Below are 25,721 nucleotides of genomic sequence, written 5' to 3' on the forward strand. Positions count from 1 at the left end.
ACTGAACCCCTCTGTACTGCCACAGAGTTTTATCAAACCCGACACACAATGGTCTGTGGACCAGGGGGGTGTTGGAAAAAAATCTCATATACCATACTTCCATCAACAGGATAGAGAGATAGGAAGGAATTCTTTCACCTCTAAAGAGACCCATCTGCCTGCAGAGAGCACTCCTTTGTGAAAGTTTACCTGGATAAGTCGCTCGCCTGACACAAGACGAGGTGCTGCTGCCTGTGACGCACCCTCACCAAATCCGCTTTATGTTTGTGTGGAGAAAGAGAGAGAGAGAGAGTGAGTGTTTTTTGTATTGTCAGGCCAGAGAGAGAGGGATGTGGGAGAAGAGGAGCAAGTGGCGGTGGATCGGCGAAGCCTCTACCTCTGGGTGACATTTTCCCCATTAGAGGTGTGACGGAGGCGGCCCCATTGTGAATGTATCTCCGCTGACAATCTCCAGACGGCCCCGGCCCTTTTCAGGGAGAAGAGAGCACCGAGTGACACTATCACAGGACCAGCAGAGTGGTATAAGCTCAACCTGGGGAATTAGTTTGCACACGCGCACTCTATCTCTCTCTCTCTCTCTCTCTCTCTCACACACACACACACACACACACACACACACACACACTCAGGCACATTTACACATAAACATACACACACACATACTCTATCTCTCTCTCTCTCACACACACACACACACTAACACACACACAGGCACATTTACAAATAAACATACACACACACATACACACACATGCACGCTCTGTCTCACACACACATAAAACACACATGCACACAAACACTCACACACTAACACTAACACACCTGAATAATAGTGTCAACACTGTGAGGGCAAATCCATTTTTATGCAGGCTAAGACAAATGCAAATCCAAGCAAACACACACTCACACTCAGACAGACGCTCGCACACACACACACACACACACACATACACACAAAGACATACATGCACGCAAGTTAACAAGCCAGAGAGGGAGAGAGAATTCTACAAACACAGCCATTCATACATACCATATCACTATCCAAGAGGAATTTGCTGACACACAAAATGAATTATTTTCCGTCCCCTACGCCGCAAGGTTTCCCCTTTATTTTCTCATAGCACGTCTTTATTTCATAGGCACAACCACAGCCAGGAGGCACATTAGCAATGACACAATAACAAGCTGAATGTTTGCTACAGCACTCACAAAGACAGCACACACACACACACACACACACACACACCTCTAAACACAGTTTCTGTACTCACTGCCGTTTTCACGTTTGACTCGCTGACCTAGTTTAAAGGGCTCACGGTGGTGGCGTTGGTGGCGGTGGCGCCGATGAGAGCAGTGGGTGGATCAGCTTCGGCTGATGTCAGCACGGACGGCTCGAGTGGCGGAGGCAGATGCCCTCTCCGCGGGAGGCTAAGGACCCGGCGCAGCGAAGCAAGCCCTGGCGAGCTGGCAATCCCCCCCCCCCCCCCCTTCCTGGGCGAAAGGCACACACTCAACATGGCAAACCCCACCCCCCCTCCCCCCTCCCCCCTCCATGCATCGCTCCCAAAAACTAATGACCCCACCTGGCTCGGCGAATGCCCAGCGTGGGGGAAATTAATCACCTCTTCAGGTGTGAAGAACTAGCCCGGAGTGAGGCACGGGCACATGGGGCGGGCAGGAGGGGTGCGTTCAACAGGACGAGGACGGCCGCTGCCACCACCGCTCTAGTCCGTCCGTCCCGTCGCGCAACATTGTGCTGCAGAATGGTACATTTAATCCCACTGCTGAGCTTCATTTTTCAAAAAGTGTTTTGTCATTCCGGCCCTCTAAGGCAAATGCAAAATGCAGCTCAAACTGCGTGTGAGACTACTACCAGTATGGATGTCATATAACAATTGTCCTTGAAATAGCATTTAGAGTACAAAGTGTCCTCAAAGTCAGCTTTTTTTTTTGGGGGGGGGGGGCTGGGGGGTACGTGTATGTTAGTTGAGCCTGTAGTGTTTTTCTGTGTTCAGAGGAACTGTTCACTTGTAAGATTCCCAGCAAAATGAGGTCACCATATGGAAATCAGAGAGTCTGTATTGTTACATACAGTGTACAAAAATGTTGACTTGTCTCAAATCTACTTTGAGAATGTAACACAAACAAACACACACACACATACTCACATGCGCGCACAATCAGGGACTCACAGAGACACATCCAAGGTCTATTTCAGCAGGGATATGTCTAGAGAGAGAGCAAAATAGGACCTGGCTCCTCCACCCTGTGTTGTTAGGGATAACAGAACACAGAAGCAGCAACTCTCTATAAGAGAAGAGGACAGGTCCTACCCACTAGCCCATGAAACCAGAAAGCCCATGACCAGAAATCACAGCATTCATTCCAGAGCCACTTAACAAGTCAATAATGCTGCTTTTACTGTGATGTGGAGGTTGTGGCTGGATAGGGCTGCTGTTTTGTGCTGGATAGTGCTGTGGTCTGTAATGTACAGTCAGTTTGTCAATAGAGGTGATGGCATGATGAACAAATAGGACATTATCCAGTAAACAAATATACAAGCACATTCCCACTGTAACAGCTTTCACAAGGCAACCCTGAGCTGGAAGACACAGTTAAGGCATAACATTCTGTATAATAATACATTTTCAGAGGGTTTTTTTTTTTCACTTTTGAGGAAGACGTGTTTACATGTTTCTCTGTTTGTCTGGTTTGAATATTAATGTTTGAATGGCTTTGTTTATTTCTGAAAATACATTCTGAAAGATTGATGTCAAAAATTGTAAATATCAGTCGTACTACTTAATCTTGCCACAGATGGATCATATATTCTCAGAGATGAGTATTTTAAAAGAAGGTAGGTGACCCAGAAGGATTATCTTGTGGGTACAACCGGTGAAATGCTGTTATGACTGTGTGCTCAATAACATACAGGAAACCACTAGACTTCCTACATGATGAGCGACACCACTCACCAGGAACGGGGTCCATACGGTAATACTCTAATTATCTGCCCATCAACTCCAATCAGTCTTATTCCATGCAGACATAATGACATAATTACGCTGTGCTTTAAACCCAATTACCTGTCATGTAGGTGACCTAGTGTGATCAAGGAGTGAGTGTGTGCCACACGTACACACACACACACACACACACACACACTTAGGACTACATATGTGTGCACCCATTCATCACAAGGCATACCGGAGTCCCAGAACGGTGTCTTATTGATTGTAACTGCCGGTATTATTTTATTGATTCTCCCCATTGTAAAGATGCCAACACAGCTGGCGTATCAGGAGAAATCATCAATCAATAATTCAGGATGGATAGGTTAATGTTTCATGAGTGAGAGCTCTGTGGTCAAGCGCTTATGAATTATGTCTGTTGGTTAGCAATGTGGGCTGTCATGGAATCTCCACTTACTCTAGATTTTAGATGAAGCTGGGGCCGGAAGGAGGTGACAAAAATCCAGCAGATACTGGTACACAGCTTTGTGGTGTGTGTGTGTGTGTGTGTGTGTGTGTGTTGTTGGGGGGGGGGGGGGGGTTAATGAAAGGCATGATCTTTTTAGGTTACCACCACTGGAGCGCCTCAGAGAAGACGCTGGCATGACTTCAGTTTGAATTACTGTAACACTTCTTCCAAAGCTGACAAGAAAAGCAAACACACACACACACACACACACACACACACACACACACACACGTCTTCTCCATGTCTTCTGAGTTTTATGCTATCTCATTTCCCCACTTTACACACATTGCCCTTGACACATTGTCTACTCATGTTTGCCTCATCCCTCTGGGTCCCTAAATGGCAGGACCCTTCATGTGTGATACTTTTTTTTTAATAACACGTGCCCTTATGCTTCTAACCTTTATGAAGCTGTACTGATATAGTCTAGTGAAACATGTATTTTCACACACATAGCCCCAAAAGGGTTTCTATCTCCGTAAGTCTAGGTTTCTATCATCTGATCTCTGTGGTTAAATTCTGGAAGTCATAATGAGGATCCACTAGAACTATATATCTTCTCCATAGGCCTACTGTTTTTTTGTTTTTTTTTTGGGGGGGGGGGGTTTGGAGGGTGGGAGGATGAATCTCTCAGGAAGTGGATCATTTTGAGCAGCAGTCATCCAGAGAATCTGCTGAGGGCAAAATCACATCTGCATCGCTGCACTGCCACTGCCCCCTGGGAAACAGGGTCTTTTGTGGTTCAGCTCTCCTGTCAGACCTTAAGGGGGATCACTCTGGCGTAGTGGGAAGCAGGCAAACCACACACAGGCATCCCAGGGAAAGTCCCTCATCGCCTCACATGATGAAACAATGAATAGTATTTGGCTGAAATACATAAATAAGGATAAATTGTCATTTTTCATTTTGTATTATGATATGCATGTTTTAATGACACTTTGAGTGGATACCACAGCTGTTTGCTCTTTCCAGTAGATGTCCCTATAAGTAACTAACTGAGAGGATCAGGCTCTGATCTGGTTGAGGAGCAGAGTCATTACAATCAATATAAGGCTAAAAACTGTCATTGGACTAATGACATTTCAGCGAGAAAAGGGTAAAATGACAGACTGGTTGACTCGAAGCTCGTTTGGTGACGTAGTTTCACATTCCTTCTGGACTGCTCCATAAGGTCAGAGCCCTGCTGTGAGTGATTGAATGTGGGTGTTTGTGTTTGTGAGTGTGTGTCTGTGTGTGTGTGTGTGTGCCTGGTATCGCACAGCTGAAGTGTTTTACACCCCGCAATCTGTTGGCCATGCCTGCATTTCTGAGCTAATTACAGTCCAAGCCTGCGGCGTACCCCATAAACACCATGTCAGTCCGCGCAGATGCTTCAGTGCCACACCTCAGATGCACGCGTGCGCTGCGCTCACACACACATTAGTGTCTGACCAGTGTACTTGGAGTGCCTTGCTTTTCTCTGATGTAAACACATTTTTATACTTAGCAGAGGGGCTAAGCTCTTTTAGTTAGGGGAGAAGCCAGGACTAGGGAGGGGGAGGGAGGTGATGCTGATACAATGGCCGCTATTTTTATTGGGTGTGCAAGACTAGCTGCTACTAGGGCCACACACAGTAACCGTCATTTGAAAATATCCATGCCATGTGCAACGTGGGTTACAAGTCACAGTGTGAGCACAACAGACATTGGTAGTTCAATGTACATGAGCTCCTGCCAGGTATTTTCATGTCTGAAAACTGAACCTTAAGTCTAATACTGCCTCTGCACCTGAAACATTCAGCATGAGAGAGAGTGCATCACTAGCCTAGCTAAAACTGGATGCTAAACATTTATGTTCTGTACAGATCTGGACCCGCTGGCCACTGTTGTACTAGCCTAAATATTTGAACAGTTACGTATGTACTCTAATGCCGACATCTCCTCCCAAACACTGTCCTAGAGGTGTTGCCCGTGAGTAGAAACTCCACAGACATCCCAAATAACCGAGAGCTAATTGTATCACAAGTGATTTGTGTTTCATTCAATTTCTCGATAAACATTTCAAATTTCCCCATTAAACTGAATCAGCACTGTCCTCATAGAGTTGGCTGCCTCAGATGCACATCATTGGAGCAGTTAATTCTGTGAGACATTTAATTTAACTCTGAGCGCAAATGTCACATCCATGACACTGAAATGGGCCGACTATGCATCATAAACAACCACAGGCATCTTCAGTAGAACTCACTATCCTATTTACATGAAAATGAATAATAAAAAGGGGGGATGAACGAAAGAAGAGAATAGCAGACGGACACACAGCGAAGCTAAACATTTGGGATGCAAACAGACATGGTTGTGGGTAGAGCCACTGAGTAAATAGCTATAGCAACAGTGGCGCTCAAGGGCATCGACTCGGGCCCTGCCAGCCTCTGCTCTCACTGTGCCCGCACTCCTGCAGACATGGATGCAGAGAGTCCGGATAAACAGCCCACCCCCCAAATCCTCCGCAAAAAAACAAAAACAAAAAAACAATGACCTCAATCAAACTCTCTGTGTGACAGAGGTGTCCTTCTCTTTTTTGCTCTTTTTCATACATGGGCATTTTATTGTGAGAATGGGTTTGCTTGTGGAGTGGGTTATTAAGTGCCTTCAGATAAGCGTCAATGGGCTGAATGTGTGTGATCAATAACTGCCAGACAAATCAATATCCCTCTCATGCCGCACTTCTTAAAAAAACCCTTGGGAATGCACACCATACTGAGTCAAAGCTTTTTTGTGTCAATCACTTTTTGAGGCTTTGAGAATGTGTGTGTGTGTGTGTGTGTGTGTGTGTCTGTGTGCGCGCGCGTGTGCGTGTGTGTGTGTGAGTGTGTGAGTGTGTGTGTATGTGTATGCAATAAACCAATCACTTGTGCATGGCCCTCAATGAAGCCATGATAAATGAGCCATTGATAATTGTATTAATAATCTGACACGGCTGCTCAGATGAACATTTAGAGCCATGCCTGTGTGGAGCGGATAGAGAGGCAACAGGAGAAACAGATGGACTCACTCCATGAGGGGGAAGTCTGAAGTTCGCACCCGCACCCACACTTACAAACACACACACAAACACATAAACCACACACACAATTTATTTCTCTGTCTCTCTCTCACACATGCATACACACACATGCAAAAGATGTTTGTGGTGAAAGTAACACACATACTCACACTCACACACACTCGAACACATAAACCACAAACACATTCTCTTTCTCTCTGTCTCTGTCTCTCTCTCTCACACATGCACACACACACACAAATGCAAAAGATGTTTGTGACAAAATTAACACACATACTCTCTCTCTCTCAAACACACACACACACACACACATTCATGCCTGTAGGGGGCTCCTGTCTCCAGCAGGGTGGACCTGTAGGGGGTTGTGTGTGGTCCATTCAGGCCGTCCTCAGCTCCAGGCCAACAGCCCAGCGCTGGAGCTCTCTTCCCCCCATTCGGGCGCTTTCCGCTGGGAAAGCCAAACCCTATGGAGGGCTGTCCGGCACAAAGCCCTCATCCCTAAGAGTCTCTGGCCAAACAAAGCCAGCCTGTCCTGCATACATGCATGGGAACAGACAAAGAGGCCTTTATACAGAGAGGGACGATGCTTTTTGGGGAGCATATAGCCACACAGAGATCTGGCAAATGATTGGCACTGGCATCGTGTGGGTTTATTGAAGGCAAGAAAGAGAGAGAAAAGTACAGGGGCCTCCCCGAATAACAATCCGATCAAAAGCCGTAGCAGTGGTTACCGACTTCATGATGTTTGGGGTGGTGAGGAACAGCTCCTGTCCAGTTTTGCCCAGCTTCTGACCATTGCTGGGAAAAGCTGAAGTGGCATTGTTACGAAGGTGTCTCTGTCAACATCTTAGGACATATCAGCCTTTAAACCAAACACCTGCAAATGAGAGAGTGAGGGGAAGAACATCAGCACTCCACAACCATTGTGGCTCTCGCACGGTAGAGAGTGTGGTATGGAGAAAGTGACAGAGATGCGTCAACGCAGTGCAGGGCTTTTAATAGCCCCCTGGATTAACTGTCATTTGTAGATCCTACTGTGTTCATGCAAATAAACTGACACACACACACACATGCAATGTTCTATGTGAATTCCCTCACTGGCAAACCCCTGGTGGACTGCACCTGAATGATTCATTTCTGGTGTCATTTGTTTTTGCGCAGTGTAAAAAAAAGAGGGGGGGGGGGGGTGTTGGAAACAGAGGGGCTTTAATAAATGGGGTCTGGCTTTCCAGGCTGTGGGATCGCAACGCCTCATGTAAAACAGTCATCCGCAAGGTCGAGCTCAGAGCACAGTTTTCTTCTTTCTTTCGGACTCCTTATCGCCACTCAGACCATGTGCATTATGTGGCTACGTTTTGGAAAAGCTTTAGTGGTTCAATTTGAAATGTATACGTACATGTTCACATTGTTGTCCCCCCCTCCCTACAGCCCTTTTAGCAGAAGAGTAGCTGAACTTGTCACCGTTCACAAGGATGAATTCTCAGTCAGAAACTGTGAAAACTGGTTTGTGATGCTGTCAAGGGAAATGAGAGAGCCATCCGAGTCCTCACGTGCCAAACAGTCAAACTATGCCATGAAAGACACACACGCACACACACACACACACACACGCACACACACACACACACACACACACACACACACACACACACACACACACACATACACACACACACACACATACAAAAAGACCTAGACACACACACACACACACACACAATATATATATATATAATTATCTCTGGTAATTATGGAGAAAATATTTAAACTGTGAAAGGACATTTTCAAATTTCATTCTGCACTTCACTGACCATGGGGGGGGCAGAACAATTAAGTGGAGAAATATGTTCTTATTAATATATATTTATACTTAATGCGAACTTTTCTGTATTTTTTCCACTGGTTGAACATGGACAAAAGCAGCCAGAGAATTCTCATGTTCAGCCATGCATGTGTGTCGCCCATTCCAATCCCTGTTCATTCAGTGGGAACGGCAGACTTAAATACTTGCATTTTAATGACACATCACAAACAGAGGCATGACATCACAGCAGAGCAGCTTAGACTGGGTAAGGCACGGGGGTGTTGGGTTGGTAGGCTGGTGGACCACAGGAACATGATTGCCGGGTGGCGTGGGGTTAGGGTTGTCAGCAGGAAGCGGATGAGAGGGAGCAGTCACTCCTGATATTCAGAGTCAACACATTATCTTTGGTCTTTGCTTGCTCTGCGGCACTGCTTAAACAGATATTGAGGTATAATAATGATAAAATATATATTAAAAAAAACAGATATGTGATATACAACTACCACAACCATAATCTAAAGTTTTACATGTGAATATGTTTTTCCTCAGTGTCTGTTGCTGCCTATGCAGGCTTTTATGTAATCATCATTATTATAAGGTGGAATAAACTGGATTGCACAGCTACAATGCCGGTTGCTGCCTGCACAGGTGTTTGGATACCTAAGAATGTGAGAGCTGTTATGGAAATGTGTTAGTGACTGGTAAAACAAACACACACATACAAACACACTTACACACACACACACACAGACACACACACACACACACACACACACACACACACACTGAAATAAATGTCAGTGATGGTCGGGTGATGACAGTTGAAGCATCATACTCTCTCTCTTTCTCTCTACCTGTCTTTTTTCTTTTTTTCATTTAGGCTACTTAGACACATAGACACAGAGGTTTGAAACAGTGGAACTTTGATCTCAGAATGAAGTAGACGTTTAAGAGATGACACCTAATATCTTTCTCTTACACTCTGGCATTCACTCTCACCCATTCTCGAACTCTCTTCTTTCTACCTTTAGTGAATAATCATTGTATCAAATGGTCGTTATTGATCACTAGACGTAAATTGTGTGGCTACCTTTAATTGTGAGAAGTGATCGGTCAAGTTTTGACTTTATCCAATAAAAATGTATCATCGCAAGATGGATTGTTGTTGCTAGGAGACAGAAGCATCCTCAGGCGAAGCTGCCTGATCTGCGCTAGACGAGTTCTTTTTTTCTTTTACTACAGCAACAGCTCTCTCTCTCTCTCTCTCTACCTCTCTCTCTCTTCCTCTCTCTCTCCCCCTGTTCCTCCGATGAGGCTCCCGCGGAGGACAGTGGCACCCTCTCCTCCACTCTTCCCGCGTGCGGACACTGCGTAAAGAGCGAGACGGTAACAGAGTGCGAGGGGACTTGGAACACGAGGAGAAAACGCATCAAGATTTATGCCGTCTGAATAGCAAAGTGAGGTAAGTCAGTTGGGATTAGACCGCCGTGTTATAAAAGAGGAGAGAGCCATTGCTCAGAAAATTCGTACAGGGTGCAGTGCAATAACAACTTTCTGTGTAATCGTGTATGTCATCGATTGTTGTGTATTTTCTCCAATAATCACAGATTTCCAAATGGAAATAAAATGCTGCAAAGTGCGGAGTTTCTCTGCAACTTCCAGCTTTTCCGTAGCACCTTGTGGTTTCCGTTAAGCATCAAACAGAGAAAACATATTTGCCCTCATCGCTTTTACTTACCAGCAAATTAAACATTTATAAAACACATGCACATAATAGCTGCCAGTGACACAGTTGTCGCGGGGAGATGTTCTAGTTTCTGTGACAGCCCGAGATGTTGGGGAGTTTCCTGCAACACTGAGAGAAGTTGTTTCAGCTGTTATGCAATGGGTATGCGAATGGCCGTCTGTTAATTTCACATAAACAGGAGTTTAACGCTTGCGTGCCTCTCACATCATAGTCTAGTAGGCTAATTGATCCGTTGGCAGGCCGTAACATTACATACAAAAGTAACAAATAATGAAATGCTCGATTAAACCTTTGGTTCCGCCGTCCTGGCAACATCCAGCTGATTCAGGTAGGCTACCTCTCCAAAGGGTCCTTATCTCTCCACAAGGGAGAATACACCTACACGAAGGAGGGTGCATCTAGTAGTGTCGTAATTATGCATTGATGATCGTGAACATATCAGGGATGTTCGCCTCTGATTTCATTTTCTGTTGGCATTAGAATGTAGGCTACTATATTTTATTGGCTGAAATGGATTGTGCAGATTCTGAAATAGCCTACATGAGAAGGAACTGGTAAATAATCGCATTTCAAAGCTTATAAAAATATACACATTTATATTTGAAGTCGGTATGAAGATGACGTGCTTAAACTTTGCATATTATTTATTCACTTTTATTATAATAAATCACCCTATCGATATATTTTTATCCACTGTTTGTGTGTGGTGGTTAAAGCACCATAAAAAGCAGCCATTAAACAGCCCTTCTGCTGGCTCGGGTGGTTCACAGTAAAACCACGGCGGTCAGTAAGCTAGCAGAGTCACTGCATAAAAGCTTATCTGAGAGTGATTGTCAGAGGGTCCGCGGCGGGCCGGTGTATTTGAACTGTGCCGCGCCAGGCACCACCTGGGCGTGTATCTGTAAGATTTCTGGAGAGCGCGGAGATGATGATGCATAATTTATCTGCGCAGAGCATCTGAACAGAATTCTAATATCCCACTTGCTTACTGTTGCTCCTTGCATGTTGGTGTTGCTTCTCCAATCCATCATCCTGTGACGTACAACCATAAGTCACATCCAAAGTCAGATATGTAGCTTTTGTGAGATCCCTTGCCATACAATACAAGTCGGGGATGTATTGGACTGTCAGTCTGCTAAATGTTACCTTTGTAAAAGCTAACTTTTTCTCACTCAGCCTCAAGCCTGCAGCAGTTCACAAAATAGTAGGCTATCAAAAGAGACACTTTCATTTGCAATTTGTAATTTGTAATTTAAAGATTAACAGTGGTGCTTGTGTGTGTGTGTGTGTGTGTGTGTGTGTGTGTGGTGTGCGGTGTGCGTGTTTGTATGTATGTGTGTGTGTGACATGTGCAGGCGTACTTGTTGGAATTTTTTTGCATGGCTGTGTATGAAACGGCCTTGAAGAACTAAGAATACCTCTACTGTATTGGAATGCTGAGTGTGCCTCTAGATTGTATGTGTGTGTGTGTGTGCGCACGTGCACATGTGTGCAAGTGTGTGTGTGTGTGTGTGTGTGTGTGCATGTGTCTGTGTTTTTGCATTTGTGTTTGCACAGCTCTCTCTGTGTGTGTGTGTGTGTGTTTACAGACAGTGAATGTGGGAGATGGCCTTGTGAAATATTGGGAGGTTGTGATGCTCAGCTCAACAACCAGTACTCTGTGGAGTTCATGCGGTAAAAAGCCGCGCTACCATAATTAGCAGCTGAATGGAGCGGACTGCTTTTTGCATGTAAATAACAATCCATCATGGATCTCTTCAGCAGCACTTTATGGAGTGGAAATTCAGAGATGTGCAATAACCAAACAGAGGAGCGCTTTAAAATGAGATACAGTTCGGAAGGGATAATAATTCAGAAATAGGCATTTTTATGACTCGTAAAAAGTTTCTGAAAATTTATTTTTTTTCTCGGCTGTGGAGAGGCCACTCATATTTGCTTCTGTTTGGGCAAGCTGCAGGTTACGGGCGCTGGTGTACGGTGTACTGCGCTTCTCCTGGCCTGATTCATCTCACCGTGAGGCCATGCTGAGAATGGACACAATGCTGAGTGCCCCCCCCCCCCCAACCCCATCACAGCCAAGGAACTGCTGGTGTTGTTGTTGCCTCTCACCCTCCCTCTCGCCCTTGTCCAGTCCTGAATGTCTCTTCGGTCCACACACAGGTGACCGTCTCTGTTGTGCTCTTTGCTAGGCAAATGCGTTTTTGTTTTTGTTTTTTTTTGGAAGAAGGACGCGAAGATAGCCTTGTAGTGTCTCTCTCTTTTCCTTGTTGCATGGCATGGAGATGTTTGGAGGAAACCGTAGCAGTCTGCTGTACGGCAGGTTTTCTCAGTGGCAGCTCGGGCTCTTTCTCCAGCCGTCAGAGCATTGCGGGAGGTTGAGTTGCGTTCTTGCTGTTTAATGATGATATACATCATATGTAATAATCAGTGTATATGAGGTTATGCTTTTATGACACTGAAAACTAACTTGTTCAATTACTGGTTTGCAAGCTGCAAAATTGGATTGTAATTCACACCATAATAAACCTACTCACTGACTTTGGCTGACCAGACGGTTGTTTGTTAGACTTGAATAGGACATGATCGTTATGTTATTATCCTTTAACAACCAGACACATTTGTCATAATAAATGCACCTCAGGAATATCCATAGTGATATTTGAAAATCAAATGGTCTTGTTACAGTGGTGTGCAACTTAAAGCAAGCAGTCAAAGGGAGTCTGTCACAACTATGGACTGAAAAACATGCTGTCTTATACAACCTGCAGTCATTCTGTCAACAGTTCAACTCGGCAGTTGTCAGTCAATCAGACTGGAATACTCACCACATGTGGAGATATGGAGCTTGGCAAAAAGTGCATCCAGTTCATCATGTCAAGTACAGAGCAGCTTACAGAAAGGAGAAGTTGGGCAAGAAAAGCCAAGGCAAAGATGATGATGTTTGTGTGCGTGTGTATGTGTGTGTATGTGTGTGTATGCGTGTGCGTGCGTGTGTGTGTGTGTGTGTGTGTGTGTGTGTGTGTGTGTGTGTGTGTGTGTCTATCTGTGTGTGTATCTGTTTGTATGTGTGTGTGTGTGTGTGTGTGTGTGTGTGTGTGTGTGTGTGTGTGTGTGTGTGTGTGTGTGTATCGGTCTAAGGAAAGGGCAGTGTGGAGACAGACAGCTGTGACTGCTGCTCTTTCTGAGGGGGAGTTTGTGAATTAATGATAGGACAGAGATGACACACTGCTGTGCTCTCCAGTGTGTCCTCACTACAGCCACAGTGGGGGCCGGTCGCGCGCGCGCACACACACACACACACACACACACACACACACACACACACACACACACACACACACACGCGCGAACACACATACACACGCGAACACACATACACACACACATACACACACACACAAACGCACGCACGCACACACACACACACGCGCACACAAACCCCTTCACCATCCAAACACAATAATGATATGTCACAAATGCACCCTTTTCAGAATAATGACACCAATTCCACCAATTCTCACCACCATCCACACCCTAATAACGATGTACTGAGACACAAAAATATAGGACACAGAAGCATCTGAGGACCACTGACACAGGATAGTTATACACAATATTCTCTATCCATGATATTATGTGTCAGCTTTTCATCTTTTCTACACAGTAGAATACCAATGAGCTTTTGCATCCCACTATCCAAGCATATTAAGGTACTATATAGTCACATTAGCATATAAACCCATAACACATGACTCATCGACCAGTGCATGATTGAGCTGGTGTTAGTAACTTGAAGATGGTTTGGTAGTGATAGTGGTGGTCACTGGTCATAATATAGCACCGGGCAGCAGCCCGGGCCAAAGGGAATAGAGCGTCCGTAGGGAGCATGTATGCCGTGCCGAAACTGCATCAACAGAGACGAGTCTTGCTGTTAGTGAGGCTGTTTGCCTTATGGATGAATAGAAAAGCAAACGCACATGCATGTAATGACACTGCAGTGGCAGGCTGGGTGTCAAGCTTGCACGTGCCGAATGCTGCGGATTTCATACTCGACACAGTCACAAGCCATATGTTTCAGCCAGAATTGGACTAGCCAAACACATCAGGATGCATTAGCGTCGTTTTCATAAGCGAGCCATGTTTTGGAGCATATCGCTCTGCCCTCTAACCATCTTCTAGCTCGGGTGACAGCAAAGGAGACACTGCCAAACACAATAAATTGAACAGGAGCTCGATTAAAAACAGAACACCACCTGTTTGATCGGTAAAAAAAAACAAAAAAACAATAGAGGAATTAGCAGATGAAACATTTTGCGCTTGACATGTAAACTAACTGGTGTTGCCTCTGCAGGAGTGCATTACTGGCAAGCCTCAGGTAAGGCTTATGCAATAATTGTGAAACTCTTCGGAGAGCACAAGTATTTTGAGGACAACATACAAGGGCTGCAGTGCGTGGCTCAAAGCACCATCAGCAAAAACCCGCTGCAGCATCACACGATCAGAACCACACTCTTCAAAGCAACACAAATACGCATTATTTTTAACAAGTGCCAGGCAGAGCATTTGATGTGATATTCAGGCCATTATTATATTAAAGAAGTCTCTCACAGTCATAGAGGAGAGGGTTCTTCTCCTTGGTTTGTGTGTGTGTGTGTGTGTGTGTGTGTGTGTGTGTGTGTGTGTGTGTGTGTGTGTGTGTGTGTGTGTGTGTTTACTGGTCCGCAAGTGTGCTGTTTCTTGTGTGTGCATTTGTGTTTATGTCTAAATGGATGTGTGTCCTCACACTTTTGTGGATGCAAGTGTATGTGCATGGGAATGTCCTGGTGTGTATGCACGTGTTTGTGCACACATTCGTGCGTGTGTCTACGTTACCTAGTCATCGAATGTTTCCCCAGAAATGTTTACTCTTGGTTTGCATCTACATGTAAGGAGCAGGAAATCCCATCTGATGCGAAGGCTAACACACTGGTGCTCATCAACGCACCCTACAAGATCTGTCCGATTTTCAGACGCGTCCCATGTGAATTGGCCCTCCCACATCAGGGTTTGTGGTGGAAGTCGATGTGTTTTACGGGGTGGCCAGAAAGTGTATGTTGCAGAGTGTAGATGGCCTTTGCTGCGTCGTAAACAAAATCAAATTGCCACAGTAAATCAAGCAGGATTCACTGATCTGCCCGCGCAGGCGTGAAATGCGAGCCAATTCATCCTGATTTACTGCCGACACACCTATGAGGTAGTTATGCAGGTGACATGCTGTCAATTAAAGTTGATTTCATTTGAAATGGGAATCGATTGAATGTTAAATTTTTATTAGGCAGCAGTCCTGACTTTGTCTAGTTATTGCATTTCTGATGCTGGGAGGCAGACACATTGAACTTGTCTTTCTGTCCAACCCCACCACAATTCTCGAATTTCAGTTTAAAAAACACTATACACTCAGCTACAGCTCTGTCCATCACAGACATTGACATTGCCTGATTTTCCCAATCTAACGTGTCACCTTCATTCCTCTCCATCTCTGCCCCCTCGCTGTGCCTTGAGCTGTGTTTTTAAAGACAGTTAACAGAGTGTTGTGTTGGGGTTAAATAAGTTATAGCAGAGACTTTCTACTGAGGAGACACAGCACCTAAAAAATCCTCCATGGGGTTAGATTGTAACGCCAATATGGCAGTTGTCTACACATATCCCATCCCTTCCACGGCAAACGTTGACATGTGAATACATTGAGCCAATCATGTGGTGTGTTGTGAATACATTGAGCCAATCATGTGGTGTGTTGTGAAGACATTGTGCCAGTCATGTGTTGTGATCTCACCACTGGAGCAAGGTTGGTGTCGTGAAGCCTTGCGCTTGTGCATTTCTCCCGAAATAGGTGCCCGATACGTGCTCAAAAAGTGTTGCAATATGGCCGCCGAGTGGAGGGACTTGCCTAAAAGGACTTTGGTTATAGTGTGTTGTGCATTATTGTGGTAGTGAATGCCACCAAGTTGCATTGGCCAGTGCAGGACTGGTGGAGGGCTGCAGCAGAGGGAGGTGTTATACACATTCCGGTACAGGGTCCCCGCAGGGTGTGAGGCGTTGGAGTGAGTCTGAGATTGACCCCCAGTGTGTGAGGTAACTGGAGTGGAGCATTGCAACCTGCTAACAGGCTCGCTCCTGCCATCACCACAGTGTGAGGGCACAGGCGCAGACACACAACTTCAGTCACGCTTGCACTGACAACTACCGAAATACGCATGCTTGACACACACACACACACACACACACACATGCATACACACACATTCTAACTTCATCGTTTAGCACATGTACACTTACAGCAATCATATGCGCATACTAAACTCAAAGTACAAATACAGAATTCACACACACACACACACACACACACACACACACACACACACACACACACACACACACGCACACACACACACACACCCACACACACACACACTCTCTCTCTCACACACAGAGAGAGAGAGAACAGGAAGAGAGGACTGTCATTTAATGAGGCTGGGTGTTATCACTTCACATTTGGTTCAGTGTGGGTGGATGTTGTGACTAACCCACACAGGAAGTAGCCCCCTCTCCCTCCAAACCCTCCAACATCCCCATGGGGCCTGTAGAGCTTGTAGGTGCAGAGGTCAGCATCTGTTTCACTCACACGATAAAAGCTGCCTAGAGCACGTTGTGTACAAACCCCCAACCCCCCAGTCCCTGATGTCGCACAGGGGCAGGGGTGAGGCTGGGGGGCTTGGGGAATCAGAATGCGGGTCACAGGGGTCAGAATAGACACCCATACCCCGGCTCAGATAAATGCCCATCGAAAGAAACGACCTGCGTAATGAGGGACACACGGCACGGCAGCCTCCTTGACCCCCCAGTGACCTGCAATGAGGTTCCTCCACCCACCCACCCATCCACCCATGGAGAGAACTCAGAGAATTCATCTAGCCACTCACATCACATTTTGACAAAATCTTATAACGTTGCTAATATGAACTGATCTGTGTGCTAATGTGATAGCGGTGGATATGCACTGTAAGGTGGATAAGTGGTGATTCCATGCGCAGGGTTTTCTGTGGCTTGTGTGGAATGCTAGCCTGCTGTTGCACTCCTACCCCTGGAGAAGAGAGGCTCCTCATGCCGCTGTGCTCTGTGTGTCCCATTCTTCTGACGTCAGCAGAGTTAGAGTGTGTAGGCGTTCAGGAGACATTCAAGTAACCAAGGCAAATCCTGCAGCAAAGCCGTGTGAATGATCGCTGTCTATGCATTGCGAGTTTTTATTCTCCAAAGGCCCTTTGTTTTACTGCCTACTTTTTTTTGGCCCTTCTTTCTTAAAGCAAATAGCAATGCCAGTGGAGAACAATGGCAAAGAAAAGGACTTGGGGATTTTTTTTTGTTTGGCACAGGAGTTGAGAATTGATTTTATGAGCTGGCTGTTTGATTTAGGCATGCTGTTAAGGAACAGCCTGGGAGAAATACCAATTAATTTCTGAGTCTCTTCCCCCCTAAAAAAGGGCCCTGTTCTCTGCTTGCGTCCCATCCCAGGCGGCTAATTAGCATGATTAGCCAGAGGCGAGTGTTTAAGGATGGGAGACAGTGATCAGACTGAAGGCAAGACATTTTCACTTATTTAGCTTAGCAGTGATCCCTGTCGAAAGAGGCCTGTCGCCAGAGAACAGCCCAAGATTTCAGTCAGATATGGGAGTGTTAACCGATCAAAAATGAAACAAGAGCACTATTAGCTGCACTGTGAAGGTGTGAGATTTTTTTCATTCTTCATGTTTTTCTTTGCTATTGTCTGAAAATTAGTTTTTTTTTTAAATCCTCCTTGAGTTCCATGCCAATGGTGTTTGCACTTGACACTCCGTATTGCCTTAGCCCCGGCACTGTATCATCGTGTAATAATCAGACATCAGACACATTTTGAACTACATGCAGAAACTTATCCAATTAGTACATGCTTGGCAGCAGCATTATTATCTTCTGCAGTCTGCTTCTCACTTCTTACTGGAGGAAGAAAAAAAAGGAGCAATGCAATGAAAAAAAAAATGCACGTCCCATATATGCTCATATTAGCTCTGTGGTGCACACAGTTAGCAATCTTTTTTTTCTAACACTTACTGTAAACACCTGTTCCCCGGATTAGAAGCCATCTTGGAAAATGGGTGTGAATCTTTTATAAGGACAAATCATGCTGAAGGGCTTCCTGTGATGACGTTGAGAGGGGTCACTGAATGTTTTTATTGAGGCAGAAATAGACTGCAGACAACTCCTGTTTTACACTATGGAATATGGACAGTAAGTTAGGAGTGTTTCAGCTGCTCAGCTGCTTGAGGTTCATCATGTTGTCTCAAAATGCAGTGACTGGAGACGTGTGGGTCAGTCAAACCATCTACTTTGCAAAACGATAATTTTAGTGTCAACATTGTTGGCTGAATGTGAAATTGTTTGTCTGGTTAACTATCTTGAACTACCTTCATCTTCTTAACTATCTTGGCAATATAGATTTAAAATCTGAGAGTAATGACGGTGGAAATTTGTTTCAGATTGATGTGCCACAGTTGTCACAGACAACAGGAATAAATCCACTATGCACTCACTCCATCTCTTCTTTATGCACTCACTCCATCCCTATACTTTATATGCAAACAAACAAACAATCTCTCTCTCTCTCTCTCTCTCAGACACACACACACACTCCTGGCCAAACTCGAACCCACTCCCACTCCCTTGCTGTCCTGACCCTTTGAGGGTGCAGGTTAAAACAGCATCTCCCAGGAGAGTCTGAACTTCTTCCAGCTGTGGGTGACATTCTCAAAAACTAACGCTGATACCATGCTGTCCATCTCCCAAGAGAGGAAGGAAAAGAGAGAGTGAGAGAGAGAGAGAGAGAGAGAGAGAGAGAGAAAAGGAGTCAAGAGAGAGAAAAATAATACAAGGGGAGTAAATGGACACACACACACAAACACACACACACACACACACACACACACACACACACACACTACCCAGTAAATTACATAAATTCAAGTACAAGTATAGTGCATTTCTAACATTTCTATATAGTGGTCCATATAACTCACAGAAATATATAACACAAATATGCTCACAGAAATATAGACACACATACACTCAAACATTATCCATCAGAAACATTATGCATACAAACATTTTCCTACATACTTATCAGACAAACACATGCAAATGTGATCATACACACACACACACACACACACACGAACACACACACACACACACATAGTCCATCACACATAAACAAACACATTGTCCTCCTGGCTCGTTAGCGCCTGCTGTCCCTGAGTGCCGAGGAGGAAGCAGGGCCAGATTACAGCAGAGCTCTTTCTCTCTCACACACTTTCTCTTTCTCTCTCTCTCTCTCTCCATTTCTCTCTCTCTCTCCCGTTCTCTCTCTCCGCTGTCGCTTCTGCTCCAGCTCAGCTCAGCGCAGCTCAGCGGCGCAGGCCAGGAACTTGCGTGTCGGCTGTTTTGTGTGCCGGCCTCGCTTGGATGAGATAGCATCTCGCAGGGTTGAGTATTATCCAAGGTTTGGACGAATCCCTTGGACAGACAGCTCAACTTTGTGCAGATGCCAGGGCATCGGAGGGAAAGGGGGGGGAGAAAAGAGAGGGGAAACAAGAAAGACAGAGAACTAGAGAGAGAGAGAGAGAGAGAGAGAGAGAGAGAGAGAGAGAGAGAGAGAGTTGGGGGGGAAAACTAGGCAGGCTTTTGGCATGCCGCATAAATGCACAGGCGGCTGGGGAATCTGCAAAAGGGGAAATCAGATTAAGGAAGCTTTTCCAAGCCCTGAGATCAAAACATGAGCTTAGATATCAGCTCCCTCATCTGAGTGGCATTAGCACCTCGCAGCCAATGGGGGCCCAGGCCCATATTTAATTAAGCCATTGGAAGTGCAGAGCAAGAAAACTTTGAGCGTTTGTTCTGTCCGTCGGAGACACAAGCAGCTCTGCAGGCACCAGGGCCCTCGGCAACAGTGGTGACTGCAGCGGTCAAAGCTGCATGCTTTCTGTGGGTCTCTGTGCGGAGAGTTCATTACGTCAGACTGGAGAGGGAGGTTCACTCAGGACAAGGCTAGAGTCGAGCAGTGGCATACAAAGGGATAGGGCAATGGTTTTTTTTAAAGGGAATGTGCTTTAGTTATGCTCAACAATGCATATGTCATTATCCACCTGTTTTTAAATTCAATTAACTTTTGGAATTATCTCTTTATGTCTATCTTTTCTTCATTTCTCTCTCTCTCTCTCTCTCTCTCTCTCTCTCTCCCTCCCTCAGTGCTCCCCTCGATGTTTGATCCCGCTGAGTGCTCCCCAACTGATACATGGCCCACCCACAGGACCGCCGCGTGCTCCCCTGACGTTCCTCTCCTCTTAGTTCCCCGGTAAGACAGACATCCCACCCCCCCCTCCCCTCCTCTCCCCTGCCACCGCCACCACCACCACTACCATCTCCACACGCCTCTACTCCGCCGCACACCTCCCCCCGTGACCGCGCCATGCCAGTGGGGGTTCGGCCTCTCCTGCTGGCCCTGATGGGGGCCAGGCTGCTGCTGCCGTCCGGCAGCGACTCCCCGCGGCGTGAGATCAAGATCGACGGCGACCTGGTGCTCGGCGGCCTCTTCCCCATCCACGAGAAGGGCCAGGGCATGGACGAGTGCGGCCGCATCAACGAGGACCGCGGCATCCAGCGTCTGGAGGCCATGCTGTTCGCCATCGACCGCATCAACGAGGACATGTCGCTGCTGCCCGGCGTCCAGCTGGGCGTGCACATCCTGGACACGTGTTCGCGCGACACCTACGCCCTGGAGCAGGCCCTGGAGTTTGTGCGCGCCTCGCTCACCAAGGTGGACGACACGGAGTTCATCTGCCCCGACGGCTCGTACGCGCTGCAGGAGGACAGCCCGCTCGCCATCGCTGGAGTCATCGGCGGATCCTACAGCAGCGTGTCCATACAGGTCAGACAGCTACGTCACCACCACACATCTGAATTTAGATGAAGATATTTAAACACTAGTTTATATGTGGACATGAGGAATTGGAGCAATTCTGAGCAAAGTCACAGTTGGTTCTGTGGAATAGCAATTTACATTTTCTGTTCATATCTTTGTTTTAATTTCATACTGTTTTGCATTTAATCTAAACCTGATGCTTATAAGTCTTATTAGTCTTAAGTCTTATTAGTTACCTTCGATTGAAGATGTGGTCTTAAATAAAAGTGTCTTAAAGTGTTCACTTTGTCTCTGAACTATTGGTAGATTGCTATGACGATGCTTTTTACTCTTTAGACTATAAGCGCTTTCAGACATACGTGTAAGACCGGAGGTTCTGCCGATGTTAAACGGTGGGGCCGTATATCTGAACGACATAACCGGTCATATGGAAGTCCGAATTTAGCCGGTTGTTCTACTACTCCCCCCCCTAGTATTTCCTCCGGACATTATGTAAATGGACTGTGTCTGAACGAGGCGTAGAACATACGGTTAAAATTCACACCTAGTGAGAGGGCGTGTTGGTGACGTTTCTTTCGTGCGTCCATGTGGTTAGGTCTGACTTAAATGCCAGTGTTATGATGGAGTGGCATAGTGCTGTCCAGAAAATCTCCGACCTCATCACGGAGCTACTGTTCATGAGGGCATACAACATTTTGCTAGAACACATGAAGGGAATGGCACGTTGTAGCCTTCAACTGCATGGCAAGGCCAAACGAATTCAAAAGACTGATAAGCAGAAGGCGCTGTAAAGGCAGTAGCCTACAGCGACGTCGTTGACGACAATAACAGGAGTATTTAATAAATTGTTAGCCAACACGGTTTTCTGTTCATTGATAGCCTTCTCATGGCCTGCTGAGCTAACTGGTATTTGTTGAGCATATATGCCTAGAGAAAATTAAAACAAAGAAAACCCAACTTTGTTCCAAGCTCCTTACGTGTCCTAAATGCAACAGACACATGGGGAGAGGATGCTTTTGGAAAAAAATAAACCATGAAAAAACGAACAACTTCACTGTTATGTTAGTATTTTGTTTGTTGCTTAAAAACGTTGTATGATGGCCTTGAAGTCTTGAGTTAGCCTACTGAATTGGCTGGTAGCCTACCATAAAGTTTGTGCATCGCTCTCCAACGCAAACCAGATTCTGGTACAACGTTGAAAATAGATAAATGTGTTTATTCGAAGCACACATACAAATAGTGTAGGTCAATTTCAAGTGCGCACTTACGTGACTAGCCTACGCTCAATAGATTTGTCTTCTTTAGCCTACATAATGCATAGGCTACACTTCGTAAACAAAAAGCAGCAGTGACAGGCAGCGGCCGCATATATTCTGCGTCATATCTCGCATCTTGTGAACTCTACAAGCCCCCACCCCTCACTCGACAACCACACGGAGATTCTGTAATGTGCGTGTATGTCGTTCACACATACGTACGTATAAGGTCAGTATAAGGTCCGCAGGTTAGCATCATATCTGAATCATCCGAAGGGTAGGACCTCCGTTTGACAAACCTCCGCATATACTCCGGAGGTTATATCTGAAAGCGCTTTATAAATAAGCCTACTGTAGAAACACTGGTTGAAGGCCATCTCCTACTGGAGACAGATTTGCCAGGGTGGTGTGGTTTAGGAGTAATGGAATACATTCGAAACAAAGCTGCAGGTTTCAAGAAAATGGTCACGGAGATAATAGGCTGTCAGCATCCTTACTAGGGTGAGCAAGAGCACACTGTGCCCTTTATGCAGATACAGAATAAAGACAGTGGGTGTGACTGGTGCTCCTTCTGCTAAGTTTGTGCTCAGCTCCCAGTTTCTGGAGTTTGTTTCCCATGTAGAAGCTACCAGATAGGCCTGTTTTCAGTCACCAGACGCTATGACAAGTTAGCCATTTTTACTTGCCTGAAAATGTTTTGTCAGTTATTAAGTTACCAGGAATTGCAGGGGTTCTGTCATAGATCTGCAGCCTGTTAGAAATTGTATGTGCTATTTTGTGAGGTTTTGATGTGTTTGCAGCTTTGCAGGAACCACTTCACAGAGAGGATAATCCTGGCAACATGCATATAATAGATCATTGAACAATGTAAGAAGGTTACTCAATTGTCTATTTCACAAGGTTGAAACTTGTTTGCCACATCCACTCTACCTGGTCACAGATGACCCTAACCTGTATCAAAGCACCTCATTTACAAACCAGTCTCAATTGGCCAGACAGACAACTCATACGACATCAATACCACAATACACAGAATATTAATTTCAAGCAATACTTCAAACAATAACAGCATCGTAATGATAATTCTCACAGATATTATGATAATTATTTAGGGTAGACTGAGTACAGTTGAGACACTTTTTGCCCACACAAAATCAAACAAAAAATAGATACTGAAAAGAAGTGATTTACCACACAACATTCCACATGCCATTTCTTTAGCTTGTAGACTAAAATATTATAAATCAATAATACCCATAAGTAGTTTATATTTTCCACAATTAGCTCATAAACATAAGGTGCATTTTTTGTCTTGACTGTGTCTCAACTGTACCCTATAGAGTACAGTTGAGACACCCACCTGGTACAGTTGAGACACCCATCTTTAATGATGTATAGTTAACTAACCGTTAGTTGGAAAGTTTAATAAATAAAAACATAGCAATTGCAAAGTGTTTGTAGTTCAAATTCATTCATTTCATTTAAATTAGCGTTAGTTAAAAGGAATACATGTTCAATATCATGAACAAAATGTGACACAGGAACAGATACCGAACAGTAGCCTACAAATGGAATGTTCAAGTAGCCTAACACAATCCAATGTGTGTCTCAATTGTACCCCGCTGACCACCTCACACATTTCTCTAGATTTTTCAACGACCTTACATGACACAATGCCATAAAATATGCCAGTTTTTAGGACACAGAATAATGTTTGTAATGATACCAGTTACATTTAACAGTAACATAAGTGTAATGAGCTATTCATTGTCGAAGGTGCATGGTGAAGTGAAATTCTTACTTTGGAAAAAAAACATGTGCCGATATCCTTTGGATGGGAGATACTTTTGACGTTCAAATTTGCCATGATCAAAGAGGGCACTAATACGCATGTGCATAGCAAAAATCACAACTTGGGGTTGCTGTGCGAGCAAGATATTTAAGGTGTCTCTACTGTACACATGTCTCAACTGTACTCAGTCTACCCTAGAACACGTAAAACTTCCAATTGGCTCTGACACTCCCATATGTCAATCAACATCAGTCTGTTGTGAGAATATTCAACATTGTGAAGTGGCTCTTCGAGTGAAGTCTTTCATATGTCACTTGTATCAGTTTCACGTCTTAGGTTTCAAAAGAAAAATCATAGCCTTTCACAACATCTAATGTCTTTTTTAAGTTCCTTTTCAAAAACCCTCCACCCCCACCAAAAAAGGGGGTTCTCAAAATCATTTTTACAAAATATTCATTGTCAAGAGTCCCTTCCAACAGAAAGATAATATAAAAAGTATCCATGGCATTCATTATGATAAATGTCACCTTTTGTATTGCAAGACATTCTGAATATGATTAATTGTGTCACAAAACAAAAATGGGTATAATATGCAAAAAATAGGCCTGCAAATATGTTTGTGAGCGAGTTGAGTTAGAGCTGTTTCCTATTCCTATTCAAATCCTGCTGCACCACCCTTCCTGTGGAAGTGTCCTTGAGCGAGGCCCATTGTGCTGGACCTGAGCGATGAGCTGCCTCACTGCCTTGCACGGCTGTCTTGTCTTTGAGCCTGGATGGGGAGAGAATGGGAGCCATTCATTGTGCAGTGCTCTGAACCTCCACAGTGGAAAAGCGCTACACAAATGCAGTCCAGTTAGCGGTGACACACCTAGAAGCCTTTTCTGACCACTGACTCCAACCCCTGAAACACATCATTGCCTCAGCCAGCCACCCAGAGGCAGTTCTGGTCTCTTCCCTCAGCAGGGAATTTTTGCTAGTACCTCTGTGTCCTTGCTGACCCATCACCTTCCATTTACCATGAATAGGATGAGTTAGATGGACATCGCAAAATATTTGCCATGAATTCTCCAAATGCAATTTCATGTCTTAACTTTATGACCAACTTCAACGGTCTGTTTATTACACCAAAATGTACATTATAGACTAGCTCTAAACACGGTTTTCAACACAGTCAGAGAGCAGATGATCTGGACGAAGACAGGGACGAAGACAGGGAAATGAGTGAGGTATAGAGGTGCAGGGCAGGCCTGTAGCCAGTTTAGCTTACCAAGAGGAGTACAAAGGGCCGTGGATGCTTTGATTCTCCACAAATATGTCTCCTGAGATTGGAGCCATCCATCTTTGACTTTGGCAGGCAGCTTTCTGAGGGGACCTCTCTAGAATGTATGCTGGGTTAATGGACGTTTAATTAACAGCAGTACTCAAGGACAGAGAAGGTGCAGCAAGCATTCAGAAGAATCTCGGATCCGACAAAAAAAGCATAGATGCCAGAGAGTGTGGAAGAGAGTATCTGGCATTCTCTAATGTAGCCAATGTTTTTTTTTTCTCATTGTCAGAGAGCTCAACTTATCAGCCATAGTGTAGTAGGAGGCACCTTCAATAGAAA

The 25,721-nt window shown here is 45.0% G+C and overlaps 1 protein-coding gene across 4 annotated transcripts in view; it reads left to right on the plus strand.

The window, feature by feature from the left end:
- The first annotated feature begins 9,512 nt into the window (after positions 1-9,512).
- Positions 9,513-25,721, plus strand: part of grm3 (glutamate receptor, metabotropic 3) — a 44,543-nt gene continuing 28,334 nt past the window's right edge. Inside the window, exons 1-2 of one of the 4 annotated variants that reach the window (XR_006035083.1) lie at positions 9,513-9,792; positions 20,395-21,073. Coding sequence is in view for 3 of the 4 variants with exons in the window: in XM_042110165.1 (XP_041966099.1) it covers positions 20,615-21,073 (459 nt within the window). In the remaining variant the exon portion in view is untranslated. Of the gene's footprint in view, positions 9,793-10,199; positions 10,219-12,158; positions 12,238-20,394; positions 21,074-25,721 lie in introns of those variants that run through there. The other 3 variants (XM_042110165.1, XM_042110167.1, XM_042110166.1) reach the window with 3 other exon arrangements.

This window comes from Alosa sapidissima, chromosome 11 (assembly GCF_018492685.1).
Source record: "Alosa sapidissima isolate fAloSap1 chromosome 11, fAloSap1.pri, whole genome shotgun sequence".
Taxonomy (NCBI): domain Eukaryota; kingdom Metazoa; phylum Chordata; class Actinopteri; order Clupeiformes; family Clupeidae; genus Alosa; species Alosa sapidissima.